General features: G+C 46.5%; 1 protein-coding gene across 2 annotated transcripts in view; it reads right to left on the reverse strand.

The window, feature by feature from the left end:
* Lef1 (lymphoid enhancer binding factor 1) overlaps positions 1–17,680 on the reverse strand; it is a 110,364-nt gene that overhangs the window by 23,230 nt on the left and 69,454 nt on the right. Inside the window, exons 4-8 of one of the 2 annotated variants that reach the window (XM_032897310.1) lie at positions 12,989–13,121; positions 8,347–8,437; positions 6,706–6,789; positions 4,761–4,883; positions 3,109–3,271 (exon numbers count right to left, since the gene is read on the reverse strand). In XM_032897310.1, coding sequence (XP_032753201.1) covers positions 3,109–3,271; positions 4,761–4,883; positions 6,706–6,789; positions 8,347–8,437; positions 12,989–13,121 — 594 coding nt within the window. The remainder of the gene's footprint in view (positions 1–3,108; positions 3,272–4,760; positions 4,884–6,705; positions 6,790–8,346; positions 8,438–12,988; positions 13,122–17,680) is intronic. The other variant, XM_032897311.1, reaches the window with a different exon arrangement.

A 17,680-nucleotide genomic window follows, 5' to 3' on the forward strand; every position in this document is an offset into this window, starting at 1 on the left:
AGACATAGCCTGTCACTGGAGACCCTCAACCAGGACACTACACACACATACACTATATACACATACACATACAGAATACATACGTACAGGTAGATATGTATACACATATGTATGTATATGCAGGTGTATACCTAAGTACACATGTATATATGTGTTATATATGTATATGTGTGTATAATGCACACACACAGAGACTCAGACACACACAAAAGTCACCAGTCACTGATATTTACTACATTTGTGATAAATAACTGTGACTACCAAAATGCAAAGTGTCACTAAGCTGTGTGAAGAGAGGAAAAAGTCAAGAGACAAGAAGTCTGCCACTTTTAAATCTGTCCCTCTACTTATCTGACAAGTCCTGTGCCCAGTCTCACCTTTGACAACAGGAGGATGTTGGCCTAACTGTATGCTTATGGAGGCATAAGCTGGGAGAATAATCTAGAATGGCAAGTAGAAATTAACTCCTGAACATGCAAATGGAGGCTGTGTCTCCTATGCAAACTGCCAGCATTTATTGTGCAGGGCAAACCATCAGGAAAGAAAACACGGGCTACTGGCACTTTCGAGGGACTCGAGTTCCTGGTAATTCCTAATGCTCAAAGCACCACCTCAGGCCCTACAGCCAGAGCTCCTTTAGCAGACTAACGAGCTAGGTTTTCCAACTCTACTGGAATTCTGCATTGAAGACAAACGTTTTTAAAAAAAAGCTAGAGAGGTGGCCTTTATTTCAGGGGTTTCTGAAACACAGAAAGAAAACTAAGACTGAGGAAACGTTTTCCTAACTCTTTGATTACTGAAAAATATACTTTAAAAAGAGTCAAATTTTATTATTAAAAATTGCCAGGCTGTAGGGGGAAACATTTGCTTGCCTTTAAGAAGCTGCTAAGACATTCTAACAATCAAGCTGTAGTAAGCAGACCTCTGGCAACAGCCCAGCAAGTCAGTTTATTTTAAACATTTGTGCCACTGCCGTTTATGATACATATTAGGAAAATTTTGATTCATTCATATGAATGGGCATTTCAATTCTAGAGACAGTAAAGATGTGCTTAAAAAAAAAATCAAAAGATAAAAAGTTCCAGGATGGATTTAAGATCCACTTTTAAGCAGTCTAATCACGCTAGTGTAAAACTTCATGATTTTTCAAGCCAGAACTTAAAAAGAGCCAGTAAGCAGGGCTCCGCCAGAGGGGAGTGCTCAAAGGACAGAAAACCTGATCTTAATCAAAGATCCAGAGGCCTATAAATAGAAACAGGTGTCTAAATCAAAGACAGAGAGACCCCCAAATGAGAACCATCCGCTCAGACACTCACGCTTGGGTCTGGGCACCATTCAGGGAGCCGAGAAAGTAGCAATTGTTGGAGATGTGCATTAAAAATAGGAAGCAAAGATCACATCCTCGCCCTCTCGGGCAGGAAAATAATCCCTGCTGCAGGGCCAGGAGGCATCTGACGCAAAGGCGGAAAGGGGAAAAGAGCTAAGAGAGGAATTCAAACTTTGAAGGGAAAAAGAGTAGGTATCAAACCTTTTGTGCCTCTGCTCTCTGTACAAAGTCAGAGAAAGTGGTCACTAGTCTTTGGGCTCTTATCTCGGAGCCTGAAATCAAAGCTGATGGCCTCACCCCTCTGCTGAGATCTGGCTTGGGAATCGCTGTAATTATCATTATTAAGTGTTTAAGAATCCATAGGGAGATAGGACATCACACCAAAGGCTATAATCTGCCCCCATGCCCTGCCCCCTGAGAGCCTGGCGTCTCCCAGATTGGAGCTGGCAACGGGTTGAGGCTCTCCAGTGGGAATGGTAACCCAAGGCCTGCTTCTGTGTTCTGGGCTGGCCGCAGGCCTCCTGAATGTCTTCTGAGAGTCCCAGGGTACTGAACTCTGGGAGCACGCTAACCTAACACACAACCCTCGCTATGCTTCCCAAGGTTGGGTAGAGAATCTCACCTCATCTGGACTTATAAAGAGAAAAGCCAAACCCCACATACAGGGGCCATGGACTAAGAAGCTACCTCACAGGGCCTGTGAGCACCAGTGCATAAACACGACACATTCCCAATGAACGGCAGTGCGGAGTCAGTAAAAATGGAACCTTCGAGCTCACCCTACAGCTTTAGAGGTATCAAGCTCAGACCCCTTCGATCCTGTGGGAAAGCACTTGGCCAGTCTTTTGGATAGCTTCTGGAGAAGGAATTGTCAGAGTTCCCATAGCCTGGTTATAGTCTCGGACCCCGGTATATGACAGACAAGATCTACAGAGAGATAACAACACAGATGAGAGGAAGGATGCAAGGGAAGAGGTCAACCCAGAAACAGCACACGTGGGCTTTAAGCTGTCAGCACATCTCCAGAAACATGACTTGTTCTTAGAGTCTCAGAGCAGGACAGGACAGCTCTGCTGTTCCTTGGGAAGGCGTGGCTTCCTCTCTCCTCTAGGCTGGTCTCCCAGAAGCCCTCCTGGAGCTAGGGTTTAGAGAGCCCTCCCCCAATCTTCAGCCTCATTACTACCCCAGCTGTGGAAATCCACCCAGCTAACTGGTACTGGATAAGCGCAGTGTCCTCCAAGGGTCCGGTCCTCTACTGGTCCCCACTGTCCTTTATTATATAATCTTGCTAATCATATCCACAGTATTTACTACAAATTTCAATTTTATAAGGTAACTTGTGTGTGTGTGTGTGTGTGTGTGTGTGTTAGTGTCTATATCTGGTCACTAAACATCATACTCCAGGAAGCTAAGGGCCTTGGCTGTTTTATTCAACAACTGTTTCCAAGTGTCACGACAGACAAATAAAGACACTTGATACAGAATGATGAAGAATGGTGGCAGAGAGCAAAGCAGTGATCAGTTCCGGGAAGTTTTCTTGCCTTCTAAGCAGAGTTGACATTGTTGACAACACCGTATCAGTGTGTCTTGTGTACCACAATGCACATGCATGCATGTAGACAGATATGTGTACGAGTGCGCGTATGCAACACACACACACACACACACACACACACACACACACACACACACACACCACCCGACAGGTAACTAAAGCATATTTTAAAGAAGTCATGCTATGACAGCCATAGACATGATGTCATCCACACTCCGGTACTTACCCTTCTGCCCAGGATCTGGTTGATAGCTGCGCTCTCCTTTAGCGTACACTCGGCTACGACATTCGCCCTCATTTCTTTCATGTATAACATGAAAGCATTCAGAGGCTTCTTAATATGAGGTCTTTTAGGCTCCTGCTCCTTTCTCTGTTCATGCTGAGGCTTCCTAAAAGGTGGGTGGTGGTTAGGGGAGGGGGCAGGAGGAGTAGGGAAGAGAGGGGAGAGGAGATCTGTGGGCATTGCTAGATTCAGTGTGAGGATGACCCTCCTGGCTCTCGGCGAGCCCCTGTGACAGCATCAACCTGGAATAGCATGTGACCTCTCCAATGGAAACCCAGCTGACCACAGGATTCTTCATTTACACAGTGACGCCAGGAATCAGGTTCCCTCACTATGAGAAACTCCATTGAGGGCCCCAAAGATGAGGCCTTTGGTCATCTCCAAAGAAGCTGGACACCAATTCTGGGTGGTCATTCCTCTTCTGGTGAAATGGATGCTTACTTTTGGGATGAGGATTAAAGGACACTTTGCAAAGCAAGCCCTCTCCCTCTCCCTCCCTTTCTCTCTGTGTATGTATGGGGTCGAGGGGGGCAGGTCAACCTTGGGTGTTGATCCTCAGTCGACATCAATCTTGGTTGGTCAGAATGCTTAGAGAGCCTGGGGCCAGGCTGCCTGGTCAGCAGACCCTAGGGTCCCCCTTGTCTCTGCCTCCCTAGTGGTGGGATTACAGGCATGGGGCACCACATCTGGCTTCTTTTTAACATAGCTACTAGGGACCAAACTCAAGTCCTCATTAGTACAACACAAAGCTCTTTACCACTGACCATACTCTCTAGACCTGATGAAATTTTTGATACTCTCACCCAACAAATGTATATCTTCTTTGAATATATTTTCAGAAGCCTTATGGGTTGTCAACACTGCCTGGTCCAGCCTTCTCATGCACAAATTCTAAATAAGGGGTTGGCTGGCTGGCTTTCTCTCCTTCTTTCTTCCTTTCTTCTTTCTTTCTCTCTTTTGTTCTTTCTTTCTTTCTTCCTTTCTCTTTTGTTCTTTCTTTCTCTTTTGTTCTTCCTTCCTTCCTAAGTCTTATTTATTTTATGTATATTAATGCTCTATCTGCATGTACACCTGCAGGCCAGAAGAGGGCATCAGATCCCATTACAGATGGTTGAGAGCCACCGTGTGGTTGCTAGGAATTGAACTTAGGACCTCTGGAAGAAGAGCAGCCAATGCTCTTAACCACTGGGCCATGTCTCCAACCCTGAGACACCATTTCTTATTGTTCCACAACAAGGTAACATAGCCCGGCTCTAAAAATTTGAATCAATGCTAACCCAATAGGGAACTCCATGTCAGTGGTAACTGCGCTTGAATGGCCCTGTGCTCTGTGCCTGCCGCTCTGTTTCAGTTCCCTGAACAAAAGTCTGGGATGGTGAGTGTTCTACACTTGACCATCCCTCCCAGCCGTGTGCAGAATCCTGCTCCATCCTGGTGAGTGCCCATGAAATGTGAATCCCCTGGCCTTTTCCAGTCTCAGAATCAAGTCCCTGCTCTCAGGGACAGAGCCTTTCAGGCACAGCCTCGTGGAATTTCACAACATAAGGAAGAAGAGTCTCAGAAATCGGGGGTTGGGGGGCATGCGTTCTACTTACACGTGCATTAGGTCGCTGTCCGTGTGGGGGTGCTCCTGTTTGACCTGAGGTGTTACAATTGCTGGATGAGGGATGCCAGTTGTGTGGGGGCCAGGGGGACCAGGAATCATGTGATGGGAAAACCTGTGCAGAGAGAGGAGGCGGCCGTTATGGCCCTGACTGCGACCCGCTATGAGGGAAGCCCTATCTGTATGCACCTGAGCATTGACTACGCTCTGGAATGACAACTGTCTTCTTTTCTTTCTGTATTCAGCTCAAAAATACAATGACTCCCTGTAGTTTTTTTCAAAGTGGCGCTCCTCCTCAGGAGGGTAGCAGGCACAAGTGAAGGGAAGCCGGATCAGTTTCCTTGCAAAGCAACTATCCAACCAAAAATTTCAATCTAATTTTAAGAGAAATTACTGGAAAACGCAAAACTTTATTCAGATTCAACCAAAGGTATCACATCTCAAAAATCGCACACAAAGAGTGTTCTCGTGCTGCCGGCTGTGGTGCCAAAGTCAGAAACCAGGGGCAGGGAGGGTCCTCGAAGACCCCTCCTTCCTAAGGTTTTCAATCTCATTGTCTGAAATGATCGTCTACACAGCAGCCACGTTCGGGGAGATGGGGCGTGAGGAAGAGCTGGCTCTGGATTTATGGGTGAAGGTTAAATTAGAGGGAGGAGACTCTGTACTGGGCAGCATTTGTGTGCACTAATGCCTTTCTCCCAGGCACGAATAACGTAGCATTCAAAAACAGCTAGCCCATCCACCACGCGCCACTGCGAAGGAAGAGACCTGCCCTGCTCGGAAAGTGATGACGCATCTCAGCGAACACTGAGTGACTTTGGGCTGCCTTAGAGATTTTTTTTTTTCCTTTCCAATAAGTTTTAGGGTAAAAGCTTAATTTCACAAGAAAAACATTCTTTGGTTTTAACTTGAGCCCTTCTTCAGGAAAGGAGGAAAAGGACCTTTGCTGGGTGCCTAGTGTTTGAGAAACAAATGTCTTAAGTATTAAGGAGACAAAAATACAAATATTTAACCAAATGTTGCCCTTCCTGCCAAATGGAAAGATGCTTGGTGCTGGTGGTGTGTCTGCAAGGAAAGCTTTGTCTTCAGTTCTCAGTGTTAACTATTAAAAAAAATGAAGACCATTAACCAATCTAGCCATCTCCATTTATATATCCTTGAACATATATATATATATATATATAAAATCTGAAATTTACCACACAAAGTATGAACATCAAATCCACATTAAAAACAAAAAGAAAAGAAAAGACAGATTCACACCAGCTCATAGCTCACCATTTGCCTTCCAGCACAGTAACACACTAGCTTCCTGGAGAAAGCCACAAGGGACACACAGATGACACAGCAAAAGCTGTGTGTGCATCAAGTACATCAAGCACGGGGCACAGCATCCCTTCCAGAAGCAGAAGCGCCACACAGAGCAAGCAGCCCCAGAGAGCTTCACTTGCAGAAACATGTCCACACAGGGCCTGATTCACACACTAAGGTGTACACCCTTCTGGACAGCTTGTGGGTGCTGTCCCCTCTTCCCCCAAAAGCCGAGGGCCGGTCGAGGACTGATCTGGGCTATGGGGTGTTTTCAAGACTGAGTTAAGTTTCCACAAAGGAAGCAACTGTAGAACTCAGACCCAAGTCATTTTCAGGGTTCCCGCTCAGCCCGCCCCCTACCCCCAGCATGACGTAAATCAAAACAAGCCCTTCTAACGTCCACTTTGGGGGTGTTCGTCCTCCCGTGGTAGGTGGTAGTGAATTCTGGCGTTCCAATGTTTCCTGGTGTGGCCGGTGCCCTGTGACACCTAGTGTGGGAGCCAGGCACACTGCACAGACACACGCGGGGCTGGGTTATGGGGCTCCTAGCCAGCCAGCCCAGAGGCAAGCGGGATGGGGTGTGCACGAGAGCAGAGGAGCAACCTGGACGGTCCGCCTCCACCTACCTGGACATGGAAGTGTCGCCTGACAGTGAGGATGGGTAGGCTTGCCTGAATCCACCCGTGATGGGATAAACAGGCTGACCTTGCCTGAGGCCACAGAAGAGAGGAACCCATCAATGACAAAACACGAGTTACCAGCTAGCAGTAAGAGATTGGTGACAAGACGGAGGGGTGTGGGAAGGCGGCCACCACCAGCGTTTTTTATAACACTGTTTCCCTTCCTCACCCTCCCACGTCTCAACCATCAAAGCACCCGTGGGGCCTCGAAGAAAACCCTCCCTCCCTTAGTTCCGATCACAGGCTGGCTCACCAATGGTCCTTTTATCCTTTTCCCTCTGCCAACACCTTTAATGTGGAGAAGGACTTAGAAAATGCTTATTGAATATAATGCAGCCCACAGAATGGCAAACTATCCCTTCAGAGAAGCAGCTTAGCCAACTCTTTATCCAACCCTTTGAGAATTTAGGAATAGAAAGGGCACCAACTGCTTTATTTACATAAAGTAAATAAACATTTCAGGGACACTGCCCCTTCCCTCCCCCTATACACAACCCATTCTCTGCAGTTACTTTTCTCCTCTGAGAGGTCCCTCTTCCCCGTCTCACAGCCCACGTTTTTATTTTACAATCTTTATTCCTAGCTGCCGGTGACGGCATGGGGACATTGCTCCCGAGGAGCCGAGTTCAGACAGGATAATCGAGCGAGGGCTCAAACACACACATAATCAATTAAACTCTCAGACCGAGAGCCTTAATGTTAGAAGGGGGGCAGGGAGGAGTCTTTGCTTTGCTGGAGAAAAATGTCAGGATGTCTGGGTATAGCGATGAAGCCATGATCTGGGGGCTGTGGGGGACAGCAGGCTCAGTAGAGAACCAGGAGAGATATCTACAGGACCATGGCATCGAGGGGGAAGGAGGCAAGGAGCTGGGGGGGAAAGCAGCCACGCTGCAAAAATCATTTTCCTCAGCACAGATTTCCTTTCCCGTCATAAAAACAACCAACAAGAGCTGAACGAATGGGCAGCAGCAGGATCGTCTCTGGACGTAACCAGTTCAGAGAAACAGATCGATTGGCATTCAAAGTCCGATGGCAATCCAGCGTCCAAAGACACTTCTTGCTCCCGAAATGAGTTTGGGGTGTTTGCTTATGACCATCTGAAAGATGCTTGCGTTCTGTCGATCTCTCTCTCGGTCTTGTGGTATCTGTCTCAGTTGGTCACCGAGAAGCAAAAGTAGCTAACCAGCGAGTCTAAGTTCGCTTCAAAATATGAGTTGTTTTATTTAAAAAAAAAAAAAAAAAAAAAAAAACAGACTGGAAAAGCCACGCCGAGCCTCTGCTTCACAGGGCACAGCCGATGCCCAAAGCCACAAATTGAATCCATAAAACTATAAGCTTCAAAGCAAACTCTATGCAGTCATTTTCTACACATATTAGTGGACGAATCCAATCCATTTCAAAGTCTGTATCTTTTTTTTTAAAGTAATCTTTCAAATTGAAATGAAATAAAGCTAGCACCTTGCTTGTTGGTGGGAAATCGCCTGCGTTCCACAAGTGTGACCATACATGGAGCTAATTTCCACGAATGGGAAGTGGAAAGGCACGTGTTCAAACACTCAGCCGAAGGTTACACAAGAAGGCTCTTACCAGCCGAGGGGTGGGGTGATCTGTCCAACGCCGCCTGGAGACAGGGGGTAGAAGGTGGGCATTTCAGGAGCTGGAGGGTGTCTGGACATGCCTGTTGAAAGGAAGAGAAAGGGATGGTGTTTACATTCGAGGGACGGTCGTGCGGAAGAGCACGTCACTTCATGTCACTAGTAATCTTGGCATAGAAACCGTCTACCGGATCGGGTGAGTGGACGCGCGTCTTTCTTAGATTTCGACATCTGAGCGCACAGGGTCTTCAGATGGACAGTTACCGCTTAAGGAACTCATGCAGGAATGTGTGCCCTGCCAGGACACAGCTACCCGAAGTCTCTTGATGATTTACCCTGTCCTCATTATTTCGCCTGAAGAAAGTGGTAGAGAACTATTTCTGTGGAGAACAGCAAGTGACAGCCCTTCCTAAGAAGGTGGCCCTGCCATGGAGCTCAAAGATTAGGGAAATTGCCATTTTCGTCGGTTCCCTTACGGACACATAGATTGGGGAAACATGATACCTCAGAGGAGGGGAGATTAATTAGGAATCCTCTTCAGCCCAGCGGTGGTCACACTTGATATGATTCACTTGTTCCCTGCTGCCGGTTCAGCTTCCTCTAAGCTCCTCATCAACTCTGGTCCTCTGGGCTCCAAGGTCACACTGTTCTGGATTAGCTGTATTCTCCGGCAACGGAGAATGCCACCAAATCGGTTCTCGTGCTTGAGCTCTCCTGGGAGCCCCGTGTCCTGCAACTGGGAAACCTACCCAATCCTAGTCCCAGATGACATCCCGTTTTAGACCTTACCTTAGGCACAGGGGAGAACAAAACTGGCAAGAAAAATTCACAGTATGAAAAATGTGAAATTTAATTACTGGGAGGAGTGTTTCTGAAAAGGGCTAGGAAAATTGCTCCATATACATAGATGGCCATGGCTACAAAAGACCAGTTCCACATAGGGCAATGGTTCTCAACGTGTGGGTCGTGACCCCCTCAGGGGGTCACTTGTCAGATATCCTGCATATCAGATATTTACATTATGACTCATAACAGGAGCAAAATTATAGTTATGAAGTAGCAACAAAGTAAATTTATGGTTGAGGGTCCTCACAGCATGAGGTTACAGCATTAGGAAGGTGGAAAAACCGATATATGGTATTAGCACGGCAATGACTGTAAATACATGGGTTATTGCGTGAAGAGAGATGTACATGTGATAGAGGCTCTTTAAATAGCATGAGGTTTGACTATGTAATGTGCCCAGGGACTTCACGTGGATCCTAAGTTACCAACGGACCTGAACATGAGAGAAAGACCTTGAATATTACTTGTGTATTTAGGACAAATCCTTCTATTCTTACACAAAGATGCACAGACTAGAATGGTCTCTAGGCCAATGCAGTTTGCCATTTTCAAAATCACTTGGAATCTTCTGTAATTTCAGTTTTGCTTAGACACACTAATTCCCTTTGATCCCATCCAAGTGGGTCCCCAAGTTTGTTCCCCAGGGCGTTTTTCTTGTTTCTGGGAAAGGGCAGGGGTGAGCTGAGGTTGACGCTTCAGGACCTTTAGTGAGATTTTCAACTCGTCGCTTGCTCCCTGACCCCAAGACGCTCAAATCCTCAAATCTCAGGGTCTTCTGGGAGGTTCGAATTAAAAACAAACTAACAACCCTCACCCCACACCAAAGACAGCCAAAAGCAACTCAGAACATTAGCAATGAGAATCTTACTATTTATAAGTGAGAAAGTTTCCAAAGACAGTCTCTATGTTCTGGACATTTCTGCCTACCAGGGCTACTGTATGGACACAATATTGTGTTTTCCCCGAACCACCCAAAGCTGACTAGGCCACTAGGAACGCTGACGTCACTGGCTCTAGTCTCTAGCTGAGCTAGAATGAATCTGTGCAGGTTTGAGGGGCAACGGAAAGTCTGCAAGAATGAAATTATGTAATCTCAGTATTATGTAATGAGCACTTTCCTACCAGAGGCGCGTGATGATGAAGTACATGAAGCTCAGGACAAAGATGTAATTAAAACCAGGATATCCACATTACAGCAACGAGAAATGGTGGGGATAGACTATAATCGTCACAATCTTTAAAAAGGTAAAGAAAGCAGAGAGCTTACAGCTCACACCACTAGTCCGGCCTCTAAACACGCCCAGAAGTAATAAAATCAATACAGATTTGCTATACAGAGCAAGAGAGGACAGCGGCAGCCAGGAGAACACGGGGGAAACCAAATGCATTCAGTCGACTATAAACTGTTGTTCAAAACTAACCTGTCCTAGAACCACTCAACAGCGTGTTGTTCTCTTAGACTGAGACTGTTTCAAAGGCTCAGGCAGAACACAGAACATCAAAAAATTAAACAAAAGTAATAACGAGCATTTGGTGTTTTTTTTTTTTTGTTTTTTTTAAGAGCTGAGAATTTTAAACCTCCAGTTTTTATCACTCAATGTCCCAGTCTGCAGATAGGTATTCCAGCTCAGACCTGCTCTGACATTGCAACTCACACTGGACAGCTTACATCGTGGCCCCTCTGGACATAGCCCAAAGACACTCCAGCTCACCATGGGGAACTCCATAGTGGCCTTGATTATTGCTTTGTGTCATCCCCAGCACTAACAACAAATAAAACAGCCCGAAACAAAACCCCTGGATCTCACAAGTTCCGCAAATGTCCTGTCACCAAGCTACATGTCCAGTTCCCAGACCTACATTCTTACCCTGTCTACAGATACTTGGGCTCTACTCACGCCCAAGTCCAACAGGAAGTGCTCGAGTCAGCGTTCTATTTACCCCAAGGCTCTGAGGCCCCTGGTGATTGACTGCTAAGTGGTAAATAATGAAAAACAAGTGGCCTCAGACACTTGATGTCAACAGAGGTCATCCACGGAGGGTCAGAGGGCAGAAGGCAGGCTTTGGCTTTTGCACTCTGGGCTTTCTTGTCTTTCATTGGGCCTTCCATTTTGGTTTTCCAAAGCCCTGCTGAATGCCAACCCTGCCTGTGCAAGGCAAGACCGACAAGCTGTGCTGAGGGGACGGGCCCCAGGCGAGCTCTCTGTCCAGGCCCCCACTTTTCACAGGCAAAGCCCAAGCGTTTCCATTTTGTTCAGACCTCACACAATGTGCTCCTCTGCAAATGAAGTCAACGAGCGGAACTCGTCATTGATGCAGAAAAGCCAAACGGAAGTTGTGCTGCTTTGACTCTAAACAGAGATGGTTTTACACTGTATTTATAATATCTAAGCCGAGGATGGGACATGAAAAGGAACAGATAGCATGGTAGGAATATAACGGAATAAGGAAACCAAGAGGCTGAACAAATGACTCTTTTTTTCTTTTTTTCGGAGCTGGGGACCGAACCCAGGGCCTTGCACTTGCTAGGCAAGCACTCTACCACTGAGCTAAATTCCCAACCCCACAAATGACTCTTGAAGCAAACAACTCCTGCTTCGCTGTGTGTGTGTGTGTGTGTGTGTGTGTGTGTGTGTGTGTGTTATTATCAACAGTGGCTAGAGATGTATAGCTCAGTGTTGGGGTGTTTTCCTAGCATGTGCAAGGCCCCAAGTTTGGTTCCCAGTCAAAAAGTAATTAAAAAATTTAAAGTCACCAACATCTTATATGGTAGTCCCCTCACCCTCCGCCCACATCCCTCAAGCCACAGCTTCCGTCCTCCATGGTCAGCTGGAGTCTAAAGTAATATGTGGGAGATGCTCAGAGATGAATAACTTTATACATTTTAAACAGAGTGCATAATGAAATTACTGGATTCTTGTTCCCTGCGTAGGATACACACATTATCCTGTGGCCCCATGCCTGCATTGCATACACCACTCCCATGACTCACTTCATCGGTGTCTGGGGAATCCTGTCAATTGATCTACTGTCCTAGAGTTAAGAGTGTCAATGTCTGAATAACCCCGATGTTCTTCAAAAATGACCCCGAGGGCACAAGCATCTATCCTGGTAAGACGACGTGCCAAGGGGAATCTGTAAAGTTCCCCCTTTTAATGGAAAGAGACTGTTCTGGACTTAACGTGGAGGAGAAATAATCGTGTTTCGATTTCTAAGGTCTGGGACAAGAAGCCATCTCCTACCTGTGAGGTGGGAGAGAGAATCTTTGTTAGCTGTTCTTCCTCAGACCTCGAGAGTTATGGCTGTTGTTTGTTTGTGTTTAGTGATGGAGAGCAGTGAGTAGGTTTATTCCTCGGGCACAGGGATCTGGGACTTGAAAACAACATCCCCATGTGGATGGATACTTTAGCGAGTAAATTGCAGAGAACGGGGCTTTTACTGTTTGCACAACCTACTGGCTTGCATTGTGGATCACACAGGCTTTTGGAAATCTGCCCCTTGGGACACGACAGTACTATACTTTCCTTCCTTCTGCTTTGTTGCTGTTGCTGAGGTTTCTTTGGGGGGAGGGGGCTTGTTTTAGGACAAATTAAAGCAACGACACATTTTTATGGGTTTCTGAAGAATGGCCAACCAACCGTACACACCTTCGGGTGCATCTTGACCCGCATGGGGCAGACACCTGCCCATCTGACATGATGCCAGGCCTATGAGATGGGGCGGTCTGACTGGGAACACTGGGAACAGAGGCCCCCGGGCGCGCATGCGCGAGGGGGCGGGGCACTTACCTTGCTTGGGGTTGACCTCTGACGGGATGTGTGACGGGTGAGATCCTGGAGAAAAGTGCTCGTCACTGTACGTGATGAGGGGCGTGAGGGGGTGGACCGCGTGAGACGGCTGCACCACCGGCACTTTATTTGACTGCAAAGTAACCACAAGGCCAATGGTTAATATGGCCGCCTGACTCTTCCTCATCCCTCTTCCCCACCAAAGGAAAAGAGTCACGCAGGAGCAGTAGGCGGTCGTTAAGGGGACACAGGAGTCACTCGGGCGAAGTTGCCAGTGTTTGCACGCAAACACTCAAGTCCAGGAATACCCCGCAAGGAGGCTGTTGGGGACTTCCAGTGGCCTGCAGAGGTCATCTGACCACAGTGCTTCACATGACCCGAGCCTCTGGACACGCATGTTACATGTCCTTGCCATCCTCTCAGTCTTTCTTTTTGATAAAGAGCAGCTAGAGCAAACACTGTGGTCTATAAGCTTTCCGCTCATTCTGCCTCTAGCTGGAAAACACCACACAATAAAAGTTTCTCCTTTGAGCAGATCGCTGACTAAATACTGCCGACCCAAACAACACAGTCGGCCCAGATTGATAATTTACACGTCCGTGACATGTCAGCATATGTTTCAGAACCGCGCTCTGACAGTTTGTCACACCTTGCTGTTGGGTCAGATGTGACCGCTTGCTTTCGCTGCTCAGCGGCCCCCTGCTCCTCTGGCATCCACAGTAATTCCCAACCTCGCTTAGAATTTCACATATAAACATATAACATACACATACAACAGTTGAAATGACACTTTGAATCGCTAGAACCGCTAGCCTTATGCATGGTAACATACTGTGGCCCATGCCTGAAACCCCAGCGCTCAAGAGGCTGAGCTGAAGGAAGGAGTGCTGGAGGCCAGCCTGGGCTACAGAAAAGACCTCCTATCAAAAACAAACAAATTTAAAACAGCAGCAGCAACAGGGTCGGGAAGGTGGCTCAGCGGGTGGTGTTACTTGTTGTATAAACATGGCGCCCTCCTGAGTTTGGTTCCTAGTGTAGTGGAGCATGCCTACAATCCCAGCCCTGCAGGAAAGGAGATAGATGCTGGGGCTTGATGACCAGCTAATCCAGCCAAAATGACCAGCTCCACGTTCCCTGAAAGCATAGGACAGGTAAAAACAAACAAACAAACAAACCCATACTTTATGAATTATATATGTGGTGTATATATCAGACATATATGTACACACACACACACACACACACACACACACACACACACACACACACACACAGCAGCAGCACATGGTTTAATGGATTCACATTATCTATTTGTATGTCATTTATTTGAAATCTGTCATCATTTCCATTATAGCAAAGTTACAAGTCCTCTCCCTACACTCAAGCCAGGTGTGGTGGCACATGTCCTTTGTCCCAGCCTTTGAGAGGCAGAAGTGGGTAGGTTCAGTGAGTTCAAGCCAGTCTGCTCTATGTAAGAACTTCCGGGCCAGTCAGGGTCACATACTAACGGCATCTCAAAATAAAAAAATTAACAAAGTTCTCCTTGTTCAAGAAGGGATTTACAAAATAAGTCTGTAGGGTAATGAAGTAACAGGCTCGACATAAGGGTGGCCATTTTTAAAGAAACTCTAGCTAGTGAGGAGAGAGAGAGAGAGAGACAGACAGACAGACAGACAGACAATGAGCCGGAAGGAGGACAAACTGACTGGGTAGACCAGAATGTCCTACATCCTCTTGTGCCAGGCCAAGATTAGTGGTATGGGCCAACCCGCCCCATCCCTCGTACGTTGTCTTCCTGAAAACCTGTCGTGGATGTTAACCTCCGCACAGTGATTCAGATGTTAATTAGCTGGATCTAACCATTCCACGTCAAACCATGTTACATATGGTAAGCACACACAATTTTATCCACAAATAAAAACAACAGCGATGGAACTAGGAAAAAAAAAATCCCTTCCCATTTCTCCCAAAGAAAGGAAACGTAACACGATTACACACATGGAAGGGCGGCTAGGATTTTAAACCGTGCACTAACTACAGCAGCCTCGGGAAGATGCCCGTGTAGAAGCTGTAGAGACTCAGATTTAAGAGCATCAGAATGAGAGGAACTCGCGAGCTCAGGCATGCCTTCCCCGTAATTAGTTTGAATTAGTGACATTTCCCTGTACTGTGCCAGGCTAAGATTAATGGGAAATGTGTTTCTCAAGAAGTAAATAATCATATTAAAGAGAATTCAGGGAAGTGGCCTGACGCGTCCCAGTGTGAACTGTTCAAATGTGTGGCCATGTCTGGATGGCTAAGGGACTCCACTGTCACACCCGGGCTGCACCTATGGTGCACTCACAGTGCACTTGATGCTCTCTACCAATGGGAAACCACACTGACGTGGTGCGATGTGAAGGTTAGGTTACCCTCGGGGGGATTAAGAGCAATCACCCTGGTGAGCCTTATGGTCTTTATACCTGTCATGACATCCACCCTCCCACTCATGTGGCCCCAGAAGTGGTAATGGCAGAAAGTCACGCTTTTTTTTGGACAATGATAGGATTTCTATGGTGCTTACCACAACAACCCTAAAACAAAATCTTTGTAGACTGTTGGATAATTATGGTTCTGCTTGGTAATTACCAGGTGCTGTCTAATGGCCGCCCTTGTGTGGCTCATGTAGCCCTTGGCCTTTAGTAAAGAGAGCGCCATTATCAAGCCACACAAGTTTTCTCTACATACATTAACACAAACATCTAGGCATAGGAATGTGTAAAAGGCTTAAAAATACTTTATTGAGGGGTTGGGGATTTAGCTCAGTGGTAGAGCGCTTGCCTAGGAAGCGCAAGGCCCTGGGTTCTGTCCCCAGCTCCGAAAAAAAGGACCAAAAAAAAAAAAAAAAACTTTATTGATCTTCAAGCGTTGATGATGTCATTTACTAGATAATATAAGAAGGACCTCTGAAATGTAAGGAATCCAAAACGCCAGAAGGTGGGCGGGGGATGGGGAGCAAAATCACAATATTTTTTTTAAGGTATAAAAATCCTTTGGCTCCCAAATTTGAAAACAAATGCATTTCTACTCTAGCTTAGAATAACTACTCTGACCCTTAGATTGAAAGTCTCAAAATCGGTGTAATTGCCAAGCAATAAACAAAGCTATTTTCTTGAGGATTGTCATCGTCAGCACGGCAGAGATCTTCTGGAAGGATCTCTACATTTCCCAAGCCTTTCTTGTCTCCAGAGCAGCACCCTAAGGAACGAGTTGGCAGGCAGCACTTTTTTTTTTTTTTTTTTTTTTTTTTTTTTTTTTTTTTTTTTTTAAAGATTTTATTCATTTATTATATATAAGTACATTGTAGCAGTCTTCAGATACACCAGAAGAGGGCATCAGATCTCTTTACAGATGGTTGTGAGCCACCATGTGGTTGCTGGGAATTGAACTCATGACCTCTGGAAGAGCAGTCGGGTGCTCTTAACCGCTGAGCCATCTCTCCAGCCCCCCAGGCAGCACTTCTTAATGTCTGACCTGTCCCTCCAGCCATACGGCTCAGACTCTGGTGCCGTGAATTTTTGCTAAATTATGCTATCCTCGCTCTCGCCGTAATTTTACGGTTTTCAACACAGATTTGCTTTCCTGTAGGAAAGAGATAAGAGGCTGAGGATTTTTAATTTAAGCTCTGGCCTTGTCTTATATTTTGCAAGATGGATACAGCAAGCGGCACCGGTGGGTGTGGCAAAGCCAATGCACGGATTACGGCCATTTTTGTGGCCAAAAATAAAAGTCACATGAAGTCCCAGTAATGTGTGTGAACAGAATTCTAAGGGACCATCATCTCCATGATGTGTATGAATGAAGCAATGTGGATTCTAGGTACACTGAACTCGTCTGCCACAGTGTTCCTGGGGCTAGTGTCCTCAGTTGTAAATGTGTGACACCATGTGCATGCACACACACAGAGACACAGGCATATGAATGTGCGCGCACAGACAGACAGACAGACAGACACACAAACACACACACACGGTCAGAAACAGGTCCTGCCCCTTTGGTTAAATTCCAAGACAGAAAATGAACTATTACAATTCTGAATTCTGCTCTTCTTAATCTCCAAATAGCATGGTGTATTCTCTGGTGAGGAACACACTAGAGGGAGAATCTTAAACCCACCACCTGAGTCTGTGAGGCAGACTCCCAAAACAACATCACATGCAGTGACGCGCATACGTGGGTGCAGGTGTGCCCACTTATTAAGTGCCTGAGAATTTCCCAAGCACCAACCTAGCACCGATAGATAACACAGATGCAGGCTCTGTTATCACACAGCATATCTCCCAGGGGCCTGGAACTGGGGACGGCCAGCATCATGGGGAGTATGTGCTCGAGATAGATGTTTAAAAAAAAACAAAATCAAGCCACGTCTGAAAAGGAAGCATCAAGTGAGCAGAAACAGGCAGTGGGGGAGGCAGCATGGGGTCTCTTCCTAAAAGGCAGGAAAGAGAAACAGACATCACCAGGGGGTGGGGAATGAAGCCAGAACCTCTAGCAGCACAGTGAGGGTACAGCCCAGCCCACCACTCAGTTCTAGCAAACACAGCAGCAACAGGGCCCAGACTGTCCCCATACGCTGTCTCCAAGGTCTCCAAGCTTCGGGGAAATCAAATCATCCTTTGACACCCTCTCCGTGTTGAATATGGAGCACACCAC

This window comes from Rattus rattus, chromosome 3, assembly GCF_011064425.1.
Source record: "Rattus rattus isolate New Zealand chromosome 3, Rrattus_CSIRO_v1, whole genome shotgun sequence".
NCBI lineage: Eukaryota > Metazoa > Chordata > Mammalia > Rodentia > Muridae > Rattus > Rattus rattus.